Source organism: Anomaloglossus baeobatrachus, chromosome 2 (assembly GCF_048569485.1).
Source record: "Anomaloglossus baeobatrachus isolate aAnoBae1 chromosome 2, aAnoBae1.hap1, whole genome shotgun sequence".
Lineage (NCBI taxonomy): Eukaryota > Metazoa > Chordata > Amphibia > Anura > Aromobatidae > Anomaloglossus > Anomaloglossus baeobatrachus.
The window spans coordinates 648,429,499-648,446,522 of record NC_134354.1 but is presented as its reverse complement, the minus strand read 5'-3'; the positions used below and the strand labels follow the sequence as shown (position 1 = coordinate 648,446,522).

At 42.9% G+C, this 17,024-nt stretch overlaps 1 protein-coding gene across 3 annotated transcripts in view; it reads left to right on the top strand.

The window, feature by feature from the left end:
* DGKA (diacylglycerol kinase alpha) overlaps positions 1-17,024 on the top strand; it is a 311,491-nt gene that overhangs the window by 236,428 nt on the left and 58,039 nt on the right. For all 3 annotated transcript variants that reach the window (XM_075336996.1, XM_075336997.1, XM_075336995.1), the window contains 6 exons: positions 12,063-12,112; positions 12,873-12,947; positions 13,790-13,909; positions 14,599-14,716; positions 15,696-15,784; positions 15,991-16,110. In XM_075336996.1, the coding sequence (XP_075193111.1) occupies positions 12,063-12,112; positions 12,873-12,947; positions 13,790-13,909; positions 14,599-14,716; positions 15,696-15,784; positions 15,991-16,110 (572 nt within the window). The remainder of the gene's footprint in view (positions 1-12,062; positions 12,113-12,872; positions 12,948-13,789; positions 13,910-14,598; positions 14,717-15,695; positions 15,785-15,990; positions 16,111-17,024) is intronic.

Sequence of the window (17,024 nt, the reverse complement as noted above, 5' to 3'; positions counted from 1 at the left end):
CTTCCTCACTTGACTCAACTCAAAAGGTTTCTGGTGCTTTTGGAACCAACAGTTCCTCTGTATGTGTTACTGGGCGTATTGCAGATGGAATGTTTGGATACTGTAAAGTCCACTTCTTCCATTAAACTCCTTTCCTAATCATGGGCACTCTGCAGACGTTGCAATTAGTAGTGTGATCGATTGGCTCTATCCAGATCATTGAGATGGCAAAAGGCCTAGATTTCCTCTGCCCACTCAACCACTGGGTAACATGTGATGTACATCTGTTACAGCATACTGTATGTTTGCTTGTCCTGATCGCCTATTCTGCAGCCAAAATACAGGTTGTGGCCTTTTCTTATCATGGTAGTCAAATTTCGTCTTTTTGACACAAAAGTGACTTCTCCATACCTGTAGCAAAATCTATCCACTTTGTTAATGCGAAAATGAGGCATATCTCAGAAAACATATGTAAACATATCAATATGCTAAGAAACTAAGCTAAGAAATTTTAAAACTGTATACCTTACACATTTATAAAAGTAACAACTGTAATTAAGATTACGTCACCAGAGCTGAGTTGGTATTTTTTGATTGTTCCCCCTAAGGCTATGTGCGCACCTTGCCACTTTATGTGACTACAAAATGCAGCATTTTTGGCTGCAAAAAAACGCACCTGCGGCAAAAACGCAGCAGTAAAAACGCACACATGCGTTTTTGGTTGCGTTTTGCTGCGTTTTTGTTCACTGCATTTTGCTGTGTTTTTCCAATGCATTGCATAGGTGGAAAAACGCAGGAAAAGAATTGACATGTCCCATTTTTATTTTTTTTTAGCTCAAAAACACAGCCAAACAAAACTGAACTGGGCGGACAACATACCATATTTTTCGCTTTATAAGACGCACTCTTGTTCCCCCAAATTTTGGGGGAAAGTAGGGGGTGCGTCTTATAAACCGAATATACGGGGAGGGTGTACATATATATATATACTGCAGTGTCCGTTCTTGAGCGGTGCTGGGGGCAGGGGAGAGCTGCGGGCGGCAGTGTTAGATGTCCTGCTCCCGCTCATATAATATGCACAGCCGCTGTCCAGCAGTGTGGTGCTGAAACCGCATCACGCTGTGGGGCTGGGGCAGCGGGGCATATTATATCTGCCTGTGCCCTCCTTTGATCGCACATGATCCCCCCCTGCGTTAGATATGGCCCCCGTGCTGCTGCCCATAGTAAAATAAAAAAAGCTTTACTTACCTCCAGCGCTGATCTCCCGGTGTCTCCTGCTGCTGCTGTCTGTGATAAGGCACGCAGAGATGATATCACTCTGCCGTGCCGATCACATGACCGGCAGCAAGAACCAGGAAGTGTAGGAGGGAGGACTCGGAGCTCAACTGCGAGGAGGGAGACACAGGAATTACAGCGCTGAGAAGGTAAGGAAAGAGTGTTTTATTTTATTATGGGCAGCAGCATGGGGGCATATCTAACACAGGGGAGATGTGCCATCTATAGTGGCCATGGGCAGCACACATGGGGGCATATCTAACACAGGGGAGATGTGCCATCTATAGTGGCCATGGGCAGGACACATGGGGGGCATATCTAACACAGGGGAGATGTGCCATCTATAGTGGCCATGGGCAGCACACATTGGGGGCATATCTAACACAGGGGAGATGTGCCATCTATAGTGGCCATGGGCAGCACACATTGGGGGCATATCTAACACAGGGGAGATGTGCCATCTATAGTGGCCATGGGCAGCACACATGGGGGCCATATCTAACACAGGGGAGATGTGCCATCTATAGTGGCCATGGGCAGCACATATGAGGGCCATATCTAACACAGGGGAGGTGTGCCATCTATAGTGGCCATGGGCAGCACACATGGGGGCCATATCAAACACAGGGGAGGTGTGCCATGAGGGACATATACCCTATTTGATTTGTTAGACGGACACTGGCATTATAAGATGGACCCCATTTAACATTGGAAAAAAAAAATTCTCTTTTCCTTCACCAAATTTGGGGGTGCGTCTTATAATCAGGTGCGTTTTATAAAGCGAAAAATACGGTAAATGCAATCTCATAGGCTTTGCTGGAGAAGGAAGTACATTCAGTTTTGAGCCCAAAAACGCACCCGAAAAACGCACAAAAATGCCACGAAAAACACACTGTGCGCACATAGCCTATGATGATAGAATACTTAAGGCATAATAATTAGGGATGATCAAATATCACAAATATTCGGTAATATTCAGCTTCGCGAATATCCGACGAATAGGCCGCCGCTATGCGAATATTCAATGCGCAATGTAAGCCTATGGGAAGCCCCAATAGTTGTTATTCGTCAACTATTCGGGTTTCCCATACACTTACATTGCACATCGAATATTCACAAATAGTCGAATAGCGGCGACCTATTCGGCGAATATGGGCGTTGCCGAATATTTGAGGTATTCGATCATCCCTATTTATAAACCAAATAGATGATGTAATAGACTAGCTACTAACAATGCAATAATGATGATGAAATAACAAAGATGCAATTTTTCTATAAACTTGCATGAAAGGTGTCATAAGTAATTACAAGGTTAGAAGAAAAATCCAGCACTGGGCATCAAATTTAAAAGTCCATCTTTTTATTTAGAAATTATTAAAATCCAGCAGGTGAGACGACATCATAAGGAACCGTACAGAACAACGCGTGTCGACGCTCAGGTCTTAATCATGTTCTGAAATGCGTTGTTCTGTACGGTCGAAACGCGTTGTTCTGTACGGATCCTTATGATGTCGTCTCACCTGCTGGATTTTAATAATTTCTAAATAAAAAGATGGACTTTTAAATTTGATGCCCAGTGCTGGATTTTTCTTCTAACCTTGTTACTGGTGGCCACACCATTCCGAGCGCAGGACATGCCATTACAACAGCGGATCTCATTGGTGAGCTGGATTTTTTCCTTTCTGTATAAGTAATTACAACCTCCTCTAGGTCTTGAAAATTAGAGCCAGTCAGCAAATTTAAGCATCATATTCGTTTTCAGCAGCACACAATTAGTTGAGTTCAACTGTTTTCGTCTCTGAACCAATTTGGCTGTTGAACAATGTAATCAATGATAAGTCTCTCAAAATAATATATTAATCTAGGGAGAAGGAACATTTTCACTACCACTAAACGCCACAAAAGCATAATTGGATGGAATTTCCATTTAATTAATACATTCTTAAGATCTATTAACAGAGAGGGAGAATTTCCAGAATACAAAGTACTATTACTATATGAGGAGGTTAAATTTACATCCATGTATTTAATAGCATCCAGTTTCCAGTGGAACTTATTTGTTTTGAGATAATCCCCGAAAAAATTGGGATTTTCAGTGGAAGCACTTCTGTCTGAAGCCTGCTTTACATGTTGCAATTTCGCATACGATATCGTATGCGATTTGCAATGCCCCCATCGTATGTGCAGCACGTTCAATTTGTTGAACGTGCCGCACAAACGATTAACCCCCCCGTCACACGTACTTACCCGTCCATACGACCTCGCTGTGGGCGGCGAACGTCCACTTCCTGGAGTGGGAGGGACGTTCGGTGTCACAGCGACGTCACGCGGCAGCCAGCCAATAGAAGCGGAGGGGCGGAGCTGAGCGGGACTTAAATATCTCGCCCACCTCCTTCCTTCCTCCAAATACCCAAATTCCTGTAGATCAACCTTAAGATTCGGCAATGTGGTATGAATTAAGAGTTCACAACACATCATCCGGAAATAGGGAAATCTTGAAAATGTTACCCTTTATTTCCACCGTCGAGATACTGGGATTCTGATGTATAACTGTTGCTAATGGTTCGATACACAATGCAAATAAAAGCGGTGAAAAGGGACACCCCTGTCTCATGCCATTTGAAATTTAAGAATTTGGAGAAATGTGATAAGGAAGTTTAAAGGAAGTCTAAGGCGATTTATATAGGGCCCTAAAGGCTGTAAGAAAGGAACGTGAAATCCCAAAGGCCTTGATCGTCTCAAACATAAAGGCCCAATTAAGGCGGTCAAAAGGCTTCTCAGCATCTAAGCTGAAAGGGACAGCATGGTGTCTGTTTATTGACCTCATCAATCCTGTTCACCACCCTCCTAGTGTTGTCCCCCCCTCTGACGAAAAGGGAGAAAGCAAACCTGATCCTTGTGAATTAGCTGCGTTAACCACACATTACGTCTCTTGGCCAACAGACGAGTAATGATTATCAAGTCAGCATTAAGGAGGGCGATTGGTCTAGAACTAGAGCAGTCAAAAGGGCCTCTATCCACTTCGGAGATAAGAATCAAATATGAGATAGGGGAGCCTGTCAAGAAAGAATAAAATAACTTATCATGTGGGGATTGAGTTTGTAAGGCATTTTATAGCAGAGGTACAGTACGTCAAAGCATCCGGACCTGGGGACTTACCAAGAGGAATATCTTTCAATATTTCCGAAATCTCCTCTTCGGCTTTTTGAGAGAGACAATAGTTTCCGATGGGAGCACTGGCAACCCTAGATCTGATAGTTAGTTATTAGGTAGGGAAGACCTTCGAGTCATGTTTGACGGGAGATTATCCTAAAGATTATAAAGTTTTTTTATAGAATTTTAAATAAAACGTCATAAATCTGAGATAGATGATGTTGTAATTAGTCATCAACGCCACAAGGGCCTGAGGAGATGCGGCAACAACATGATCTTTGAGTTGTCAAGGAAGTAAGGAGTGAGCTGTAATGCCCTTTTCATAGTATTTCTGCTTGGTGTACACAAGTAGTTTTTCAACTTTGCCCATTGATATATCTTTTAGCATATCTTGTCGCCTTGACTTTCCTCATTGCCTCCATAGAAGGCGATTGAGCCAATTTGATTTCAAGATGAGCGGATAGTTTGGAAAAAATGTGGTTAGCATTTCTCTTTAGCCTAGTGGTTTTTTTTACTATACAACAACCCCTTATCACTGGCTTATGCGCCTCCAACAAGATAGCTGGTAGAGACACCAAACCAATATTGTGCTGGTAGAATTCTTTAACCCCTTCATGACCTATGAAGTATTGGTATGTCATAGGTCATATCCCCTGCTTTGATACGCGCTCACACACTGAACCCGCAGTAATAATAAATAATAAAATTGAGCTGTACAACTGCCATACAACATAAGGGCTTGTGTGCACGTTGCGTAATTGCATGCATTTACGCTGCGTATAGCACTGCAGCGTAAATGCATGCGTCCTGTGTCCCCTGCACAATCTATGAAGACTGTGCATGACATGTGTGCACGATGCTTTTATGAACGCAGCGATTTGGTGCTAAAATTTTGACCCAAATCTGTGCGTTCATAAAAGCAGCATGTCAATTATTCTGTGCGCTATGGATGCAGCTCCCACTCTGTCTATGGTGGAGGCAGCAGCCATAGCGCATGAAATCGGCTTTTTTTTTTTTACCAAAAAACTGCATCCATTATGCAGTGTTTCTGCTGTCAAATCGCTGCAGAATATTCAGCAGTTACATGCGCATGAGCCTTATGAGTGGCTATAAGTTGAGTGAAATAAACTGCAATAATAATACCAGCCAAGACAGGTTGAACAGTCCTGATAAAAGACAAAGAATGTACCAAGAGTCTGTATCCAATTGTTTTTCTGGACTCACCAAATCCAGAAGAGGAGTTAAGATTCACCAAAACCCCAATTTACCTAGGACCTCTCCTTCCTTTGTTCTCGTTCAGATGCACAACCGAAGGAGGAGGGGCCTTTGGGGGCGATGAAAGATTGCAGTCTGAGATTTTTAGCAAGGACAGGCTAATTTTGTCACAAAATAATGGTAAGTCCTCCAGGAAATGTAGAGATGCCGAGATCTCATCCTTGATGGCTGCCAAGGAAAATGGGAAACCCCATCTATAGTAGATATTCTGCAAAGACATCATCTGAAGTGGCTTCTCTTCTGAAGAGTTATGCGGGAGAGGTCAGGAAACATCTGCAACTCATGACTTTTGAAAGAAATAGAGCTCTGGAGCCTGTCCATCATCATTATTCTTTCTTTAATTTCCTAGTTATGCAGGCAGCAGATTATATCACGTTGTAATGAGGTGGCACTTGTCGGTTTCAAGGCCTTGTGAGCGCTATCAAATTTAATAGGAGACAGCGATGATTCACCCAGCACAGAATTAAAGATTGTCTGGAGTAAAATCTTAAGATCCTCTTGACCATCTGTTTCTGGGACACCCCGCACCCTTATGTTGTATCTCATGCCCCTGTTGTTAAGGTCTTCAATGTGAGAGTGCAGGTCGTTCTCAAACTTTTTTTGTGATGTTACTAACTGCTGGAGAACTGCTACATGGGATCTAGTGGCATCATTAGCCACCTCAAGAGAATCCATTCTGCTTGCAATCTGTTGCAAATCTTGTTGCACCAATGCAGTTTCAGACAGGCAAGCCTCCTTTAACTTCTGTGATGAAAGCTATAAAGTCCTTCTTAGAAGGCAGGCAGCTGAGATATCTTTTCCAGACTGTAGAGGCAGGGAGAAATGCATGATCAAATAGGTCCTCATCTGGCGATGCTGCACCATTTCCCAGTAGCTTTAATGTAATTCATATTCAGGGAGGGGATCGCTATATCTAGGGCCCCACAAAGCGCCCTCACTTTGTGCGTGTGTTTTTTCTTTTGATTACTGGGTCAGTAATGGGGTTGTCTGATAAATACCTCTGCATTACTAGCACCAGGGCTTGATGCCAGCTGTATTTTTGGACACTTCACAGCTGACATCAACCCCAAGAACCATTACCCCAATTGCCAACGCACCAGGGCATTGGAAGAGCCAAGTCGAAACACTAGAATTGGTGCATATAATGTGATGTGCTACTTCTGGGGCGGCTGTGGGCTGGTATTTTTAGGCTGAGAAGGGCCCAATAACCATGCACCTTCCCAGCCTGATAATAATATCAATAATAATAATATAATAATAATATCAGCTCACAGCTGTCTGCTTTACCTTTGCTGGTTACAAAAAATGCAGGGGATGCCCCACGTCGTGTTTTTCCATTTATTTATTAGGTTAATACAAAGCTGGATAATAAGCTTCACAAACTCAGGCACTAAAGAGTGCAATTTTATAATGTTTTGTTTGGTTGTTAAGTTATATATCTGGAGGATATATATATATATCTATTATCTTTACACATCTTTAACACAAAAAAATCAATAATGCATTTTATTCCAGTCTGCGTGTGTAACATGTGCGTTTTCACCTGTACATGTGAAGGAGGCCTAAGTTGTATTTTGAAGTTTTGCAGCAGGTCAGGTGCTAATTATGAGGTTCGGTAGAAACTGAGGTGTCTATAATGAGGAAGTGTGTATTATAAGTTCTACAGCAGCTGAGGTGTAAATGATGAGGTTATGCAGCATCTTAAAGGGAACCAAATATCAGGATTTTCATGTATAAGGTGCAGCCAGTGCAGTACTGGCACTATCAGGCACAGGCTGAACATACCATTAGGGGGCAGCTCGGGTGTTTAGTCAGTGAAATCCAACTTTATAAAGTTTGAAAATTCGTGCACTTTTTGATTGACGTGTGCACCTCTCTCTTAATGTCCAGGCATGTTATGGACGTTTATCCCCGCCCCCCGCCGCCTATTCCTCCCTCTCTCCTAATGTCCGGGCGTGTTACGCACTTGTATCCCCAAACCCCCCCCCCCCGCCGTCTGTTCCTCCCTCTCACTGGCCGTATGTAAATTTCTCTCTTCAGAAACATAGCGCCAGAGTTGGCACTGCGCATAGCGCTTATCTCCGGCACCATGTTTCTGAAGCCCGCTGTACTTAGCACTTTGCAGGAGAGGCCGGCGCATGTGCCCTCGCTTCTTCAGATCCCGTTGTGACCGCGGGAGCGTGCGTGGTCACAACAGGACTGCAGAACAGCTGATTAGAGGACGTGATTACCTGCAGCTAATCACAACGGGATCTGAAGAAGCGAGGGCTCATAATACCAAGTACAGCGAGCTTCAGAACCATGGCGCCGGAGATAAGCGCTATGCGCAGGTGCCAACTCCGGCGCCATGTTTTTGAAGAGAGAAATTTACATACGGCCAGTGAGAAAGTGGAACAGGCGGCAGGGGGCGGGGATACAAGTGCATAACACGCCCGGACATTAGGAGAGATGGAGGAACAGTCGGAGGGGAGGGGCGGGGATAAACGTGCATAACACGCCCGGACATTAGGAGAGAGGGAGAAACAGGTGTGGGGGCGGGGATAAACGTGCATAACCCGCCCGGACATTAGGAGAGAGGTGCACACGTCAATCAAAAAGTGCACGAATTTTCAAACTTTATAAAGTTGGATTTCACTGACTAAACATACGAGCTACCCACTAATGGTATGTACAGCCTGTGCCTGATAGTGCCAGTACTGCACTGGCTGCACCTTATACATGAAAATACTGATGTTTGGTTCCCTTTAAGTATGTATTGATGGTTCTGCAGCAACTGAGATGTGAACTATGAAGTTCTGCAGCATCTGAGACATGTATTATGAGGTTTTGCAGCAGCTGCAGTGTATTAAGAGGTTTTTATTAGAGATTAGTGAACCCGAAGTTCGTTTTTCAGCCAAACACCGATTTTTTTTAATTTTTTTTTAAAAACAAAACAGAGTTCAGCCACTTTACGTATGAACACTACTGCTTGCAGTGTTGGAACAGCTTGCACTGGGGATATCAACAGCGTTATCAGATGTAGTGTTCAACCCCCAAATAAATATGGAAAAACCCCACCCACCTGCCCCCGGAAATGATCTGCTCATGGCTGGCTGCATGTGAGCGGAGACCCGCACTGCCAGTCAGTGACTTCCATTGTGGTTCGGTCCAAGTCCGAAAGCGCACCGAATCGAACTTCCACAGGTTTGCTCATCTCTAGTTATTATGAGGTATATATATATAGACGACACCTAACAACTGATCAACAGTACTTCGCAATTACGAGGCTTCAGGCAGGATGTTCTCAAAGTGACCACTAAGCTTAGAGTGTCACAGAGGGTCATCAGCAGGTTGCTACAGAGATACTGGAAGGGTCACAGAAATGCATAGAAGTGGGCGCCCTTTGGTCACGTCCCAGACTGATGATTGCTTCATTCGGAACTGGATGATGAATTCCAGAATTTCAATTACCTAAGGGCCACCCTTCAAGAAGCGTGGGATGCCATGCCTCAGCATATAACAATAACTCCACTTATGAACAGCAAGAGATATTGTTGACAATCTTAAATGGAAGCTCAAGACCACATGACAAGTTATTGGGTCATTTTACATTTTTGGTGGGTATACCCACCACTGTTGTTGGCTTTTGTTTCAATAAAGTGTTTGAGATGAGGAAATCACCATTGCATGCTTCTACGTTAATGCCTACTTTCATGAAAATATCACTGTAGCGTGAACTTATTATATTTTGTATAAACTTAACCTGAAAGCCAAATATCCCTAACTATTGTAAGTAGAGTATGTGTGTATTTATTAATACATTTCCTGGAGGATTAAACAGGGTACTAAACAACGAGTTCTAAGAAAGAACACCCCAGTATTGTTATTTTATGGAGCTTAGGCAAGTCTTTTTCAGTCAAACGTTTCCATAGATATAGAAAACTAGTAGTACTATTGGTTCTTTAAAATAATAAACAGATAAAAAGTCAAGCACTTATTGATGTTTTATTTACTTCAAGATTCACTCCTACAAGCTGTGTTATCAATGCTAAAAATCCCTAGAGAGACCCCCACATTTTTACTTACAAGAGTCCAGAAGAACAGACACTGAACACAAGAAAAGCTTTCCTATGTATGGTCTCAGAAATAAAAATAAAATAAAATGAATTAGTAGTGTGGCGCCCCTGACCTGGTCAGGCACCACTGAGTACTGCACCCATGCTGGGGACAGTACAATACAGGTAATCCAGAAGGCTGACCGAGGTGTGACTACACAGGCGCATAGTGATCAGGTCTCACACATGTACCTATGAGAGGACCCCTGGGGATCCCAGGAGGGGGAAAAGCCTTCGCCTCCACTGGAATAGTGGAGGGGGCCAAAAGCCTCCATCTCCTCTCAAGGGGTGTGGTAAGAGAATCTGGTTGCTAGGTGGCGTAGGCAGGCACAAAAGGGAAAAGAGAAGGAGGAGTAAACGGTCTGCAGCAGAGTGTGGAGGAGTGAGGAGCAGGAAAGTGAAGCTCTGACAGGAGCAGCAGTGAAGGTCCCAGATGTGAGCCGGTTCAGAGCAGAGTCCAGGGAGCTCCGAGGAGAGCTGACCCCTTCCCCTGGGCTGCTGGAGTCTGACAGCGTCCGCGCAGTGGCTACCGACGGGGGAGAACGGTCACCTAGGAGTGCTACCCGAAACCCATCTCCAGCTAGAGAGAGAGCACAGAGTGGGAAGTAAGGAGACTGCTAGGGAGAACCAGGCCCAAACGGGCGGCAGATCCCGGAGCGGGGATAGATCCACCTTTCCCTGCTAAACCTGCCGGTGTGGGGCCCTCAAAGCCCACACCACAACACCTAAAAGCCGCAGCCACGTAGCCACAGTTAGGGCCCACAGTTCACAGGAGGCAAGCAGCTGGAGTGATCTGGCCCAGGCAACAAGCAAACGGCAAACGAAGGGGAGAGAGGCTTCAGCAACTTCCCTGGGTGACCCCCATAGGGACTAAAAGTCGGGGTTACCCCAAACCACCAAGGGCTAAGGAAGGCGAGTTGGTAGTCACCATCAGAAGTCAGCCTGAAGGATACCTGGTTCCCGCCTGGTTCATCCCAGCTACGCCCGGGTTACTCACCCTGCCACCTGAAGTGAGTAAAACCCCTGAAAGACATCCTGCGTGTGTGGAGTTATTCTGCGCCTTGTGGTACTACACACCTACACAGGGCCCTGGGGCTTGCCTCACTCTCAGGAGGCTATTACAACTGGCTGCACCCACCATCAGCCCCAGGCATCCCTTAACCTGCAGTGGCGGTCCCCACTGACCGCAATTCTGAGAGTGGCGTCACGACAATCCTAAAAGAAGATCTCCTACCTGTGACAAGATCCAGCCGAGTGGAGTCCCTGAAGGTAATGCACCGACACTGCACTTGTGGGGCTTCACATCAGCAATGAGATGACTCCAGATGAAAATATGTATACATAGTTACCAACAAATCTTGCAGTGCACAGTTATCAGGACACCCGGCCTAACATCTTCCAACAAGCCTACAACCTACAATAGCCCTCAGTCCAGTCACCACTGCGCAACCAGCTCTGTCCTCACCTATTGTACCATCACCCATTCCCTGTAGACTGTGAGCCCTCGCGGGCAGGGTCCTCTATCTTCCTATACCAGTCTGATTTGTACTGTTAATGATTGTTGTACGTATACCCTCTTTCACTTGTAAAGCACCATGGAATAAATGGCGCTATAATAATAAATAATAATAACATCAGGACACCCGGCCCAACAGTAACATCTTCTACTGAAAAGTGACATCAATCAACAACATACTCGAAAGTGACATCGAAAACATGCTCATAAGTGACATGGACGACATCCTTGAAAATGTCATCTACAGTAGTAATTCATCAACATAAATTTTAACACAAAATATAGGAGGAATTTATTTTCTTCTCGCCTCGCATACTGTACATGATCTTGTAGAACGCTACAGTAAATATTAGTCAATTAATAACCTGATTCCATAAACCATACCGGACATACATTAATAGTCAATGCTATCGCAAAGATATTTACTTGTATTGCTGCTGCTGTAATGAAAAATAGGTAAATCTGTGTAATCTGAGTAGTGGAAAAAGAAGCAGTGGTGACCTTGTTTCTCTCTGCGGCAGTGAGAAGACCTAAGGCAAGACATTGCCCCCTTCCTGCAATAGGGGGGAGTGCAGTTTGTCTTTAAATCTATGATTTAGATGCGCACATGGGAAATGTATTTTAACCAAAAGGATGGTGATCTGGACAAAATGATTAGGGTTCTTCAATCCTGATATGTTTTTTATTTTGTGCAAATACTCTCTTGAGATATCAGATAATTGGGATACTATAAAATGGTAACAATGGTTCTTTTTATTTTCTATTCACAGTCACCTTTAAATTGTACGATAAAGACAGCAATGGACTTCTGGATAGCTCTGTGAGTTTAAAAGTGTCACCATTTATATTTGCTTTCTTACCAGCATGACAGTTGCCATTAGTGATGTTAAATGGTTTGTCCCATGAACAGAGTAGATTCTAATCAGATTTTGGAATGATAAATTCCACTATTCCATGGGTTAAAAAGTCTTCCTGTGCTGAGAGATCATGTGTCCTTGCAATGTACGCTGTAATGGCTGAAAAAACCATGTTCCTGTATGGTGAGACACATAGTTCCTGTATGGTGAGACACATACTACATCTCCTGGGCAGGGGAGAAAGAAACTATAGAGATGACATAGAATGGGCTCTTTCACTGCCTGTTTTATCATATGAGCAAGTGTTTTTGCTGCATCTCCATAACCACAATTTGCACCTAGGGACAACTAGAGGTACCCTAACTCAAGATCATTAAAACATAACGTTCATTAATCAATTAATTGGCTAACGTTAAAAAGACAGAGAGAGGGATAGGATATTAGTGATATTAATTCCTCATAGAGGTACGGCAATTGACCGCGACCTACTGCTACAATTCCCTTATTCCTATAAAGCCATTATCATTTCCTACCCCAATATCTGCTCAATTAATATCCCTAGCTATAAACCTGCCTGACATGTTTCGCCATCACTGGCTTCATCAGGGACTAAGGCTATAGTGGGGAATTTATTTTTATACTTTTTTTTAGTACGAGTTACTTTTATGAGTATAAATACCATTTTCTTTGACAATTTTATCTCACTTTCCTGATTTATAATAGGAAGTGGACCGGATTATAACTCAAATGATGAGAGTTGCCGAGTACTTGGACTGGGATATCACTGAACTCAAACCAGTAAGTTTTTTGGCCATTGTGACATTGGTTAATAGGGGTTGTCAATTTCCCCAATCGTTTTTGGAAAGACAGGGCATGTGATTAAATTATAGAAAATGGTAAGCCTACTGGCTGTAAGCCCCATAGCTCCCGCAGTGGATACTATGATAACTTTTGCAAGGAATGGTACTGATACTGATGTGCCATGCCTTGGTCACTGACCACTGCAGCCAATCACCAACCTTAATAGTAATGCGGCCAAAGAACGGGATGTCATCCCTTCCAGCCTTACCCCTGGAGGCGTATCAAAAGTGATTCCTAGGGTGTCACTTACACTTATGGTTATCTTCATTTATATAACTTTATGTTTTTAATATTTTACTGATTCCAGTATAGTATACAATAAAAAATTACTTTGTGGTACTATGTTAGGCAGAAAAATGGCTGTAAATACAATTATGCTCTGACAACTTACAAATATATTTTTTCTGGTTAACTGGCTTCAATATTAATGTGCCCATTAGCTCTTATACTATATATGTGTCCTGCGTCTCTAACAGCACAGAGTTTCCATGCCCTATTTGTTAGTATGGCTCACCTGTCATCTACGTATACCATCAAGGTCCAGGCAATCAGCATTAGACCTGCACATATAATTTTTCAAAGGCACCAATGTTACTAAGCAGGGACCAAATATTCACCATGCTCGTTGTCACCAGACAGTTGTATTTTCATTGCTGACGCACATTTGGATTATAGATTAGTTCTATTGGTCACCCTAAGGACAGCAACATATGATACATTGACATTTTATAAAGTACAATAATGGCTGTGACAGTGACTTCTCTATTTCCTCTATGCAGATGTTGGAAGAGATGATGAGACAAGTAGACTATGATGGCAATGGGACGGTTTCCTATGAGGAGTGGCTGAAAGGAGGACTCACCACAGTGCCTTTACTGGTGCTGCTAGGAATGGAAGCTGTAAGTTTATGGGTTTCTGAAAAAAAATATGAAGGCAGCACTCTATAAATTGCAGAAAGGACAGACCTTTTTTGGCCCATAAAGTGTGACAGCAATGTTTTGGTTCCTGGGAATCTTTTTCAAGCCTTGAAGAAGGTTCCAGGAGCCGAAATGTTGCTGTCACACTTTATGGGCCAAAAAAGGGCTGTCCTTTTTGCAATATATGGAGTGCTGCTTTCATATTTTTTTCTTTATATATTGGTAATGGAAATGTTGCCTTGAAGACTTTGCACCTACAGCTTAAAGGTCTAATCAGTGCTGCTCTTACTTTTTCTATATGTACAGTAGATAGATAGCATTGATAGAATAGATATCTTGCTGCGAGATAATGTCCCACCCCACCTACATATTGTACACTTGCACCCTTTAGTACCTTCAAATTAAAGTACAATTCTCATAACTTCAAAATCACCAATAGAATTGTTATACAATATGTTCTTGATATACAATATGTTTTCGATAAACAGTATGTTCCTTATTTTACATTGTACATAGAGGTGTACTAGTGTTATCCTGCAAGGGGGTGAGGGGGTCATCCATGTGAATTAATAAGATGACATAAGACATAAACTTTTGAAACTTTATTCTTCATAGGTTACAGTCGTTTTTGCTTTTACAAAGTTGTTTTCTATTTCTCTTATCATGCACAGAATATAAAGGATGATGGGCAGCATTCGTGGCGTCTGAAACATTTTAATCGCCCGGTGTACTGCAATGTTTGTGAAGCTCTTCTTTTTGGGGTCAGGAAGCAAGGCTTGTGTTGCACTTGTAAGTATGAAGATCTTCTATGGCAACCATATTTAGGTGATGTATTGTTAGAAGGCTATAAAAGTAAGGGGCCATTCACACGTCGTTTGGCCCCATTAATCTAGTGTACCATCAGAACTCCTGAAAAACACAATTCAGGTGGTACCTACAGTGGAGTCAGAGAGTACAATGAGATAAAGCGGTCATATAAACTCCACTTGTATTTTTTCCGGCTGTGTCTGTTGTGTCAGATGGGCAGAGGAACACTTAGCTGTATCATACAGGACACGTCCTAAGTAGTAACCTACCCCATGTTCCTAATATTGTCTCTGTCCTTTTATCAGTACATATTGTTGTCAACTGTATGAGGTTGGTGAATGTCTGAGGGAGTGTGGTGTATCCCGGGGGACAGACCTTAATCTTTGTAACCTACTGAGATGGGGAAGGCTCCTCCTACAGCTACCGGTAGTTGCTTTATAGGCCCATCCAGAATTGTGGGGAGAGAACGGCTGATTTCCTGGGACTCATGTAGAAGGTTTCTTTATACTTTGATCAGATGTAATTGTAGTATTTAATAGAACAGGATGAAATAAAATGGGAAAATTAAAGAAGGAAATGTTGAGATATCTTTGTATGGGTTTCCAATGCTTAGCGTTCCTTTAAAGGGTTTTCCATTATTATCATATTGGTGACCTGTCTTTAGGGTACATCAATATCAGATTGGTGGGTGTCTCGTATGTTGGACCCACACAATCAGCTGTGACTTGCTCAGGCGGCTCCAGAACACCAAAGCTCTGTACTTTCTTTAGTGGCTGCTGCATTATCCTTCAGATCAGTTTCTGGGGATAGGTCATCAATATTATTGTAGAGGAAAACCCCTTTAGCTAAGTGAAGCCCATACATACAAGAACAAAGGTTGTGTAAATATGTACACTAGGATACTGTACATGAAGCAGTATAGGAACACACGTATGTGTAAAATCTACATTTTTCTCTGCAGTTTGTAAGTTTACTGTTCATGAACGCTGTGCTCGTAAAGCACCGAATAGCTGCATCAGCACTTATGCCAAGTCCCGCAAAGATGCCAGTGTAAGTTTCATGACTGTAGCCCAGTGTCACTTGGTATGCTACCATTGCTTGTATCTTTCTGGCTCAGTTGTGGTGTCTTTGTCTCATCTGTTGGCATCAGATTTCATTTCTCTCATCCTTGTGTTTTGTGTAGTCACTTAGACAATATAGGTTCGATCACTATGTTCCTGTAGGTAATGTAAGTAATTTCTACTCTACTGCCACAGGGACAGACTCACGTGTGGGTGAGAGGGGGTTGTGAGGCTGGCAAGTGTGACAAATGCCAGAAAAAGATAAAAAGCTTTCAGAGTCTAACCGGTCAGCGCTGTGTCTGGTGCCATACAAAGGTAAGAATCCTGTTTTTTCCTTCATTTTCAAATGTTGAGTATAATAAATTAGATTAAATGGATTGTCCACTACTTTTAGTTTAAGACCATCACGGGCACATTGTAAAATAAAATGAAGCAGTGGACAACCATTTAATCCTGCAGAACATAAATTTAACGGGCTAGTCTTCATTGGAACTATGTATGCTATAGGAAACAAAGTGCCACTTAGGCAAAGACTAGCCTCTAAATTTACCCTATGTTTTTAATACATAACTTGTAGGTGTAGTTTTTACACAAATAAACTAAAGGCCCTGTCACACACAGAGATAAATGTGCGGCTGTGGTTGCAGTGAAATTGTGGTCTCTCTCTCTCTCTCTCTCTCTCTCTCTCATAACACAAAAAAAAAAATTTTCCACTCATGGCTAGTGGTTGGGTGAAGCCATTTATTATCAAACTACTGTTTTCTTTTTTTAAATCATAATGACAACAAAGAACATCCAAATGACCCTGATCAAAAGTTCACATACCCCAGTTCTTAACACCATGTATTGCCCCCTCTAACATCAATGACAGCTTGAAGTCTTTTGTGGTAGTTGTGGATGAGGCTCTTTATTTTCTCAGATGGTAAAGCTGCCCATTCTTCTTGGCAAAAAGCCTGTAAATTCCTGGGCTTGCTTGCATGAACTGCGCGATTGAGTAATCCCCAGAGTGGATCAATGATATTGAGGTCAAGAGACTGAGATGGCCATTCCAGAACCTTCACATTGTTCTGCTGTAGCCAATGACAGATTGACTTGACCTTGTGTCCTGGGTCGTTGTCATGTTGGAACATTCAAGTACATCCCATGCGCAGCTTCCGGGCTGATGAGTGCAAATTTGCCTCCAGTATTTGTTCATAACGTGCTGCATTCATGTTTCCTTCAACCTTGAC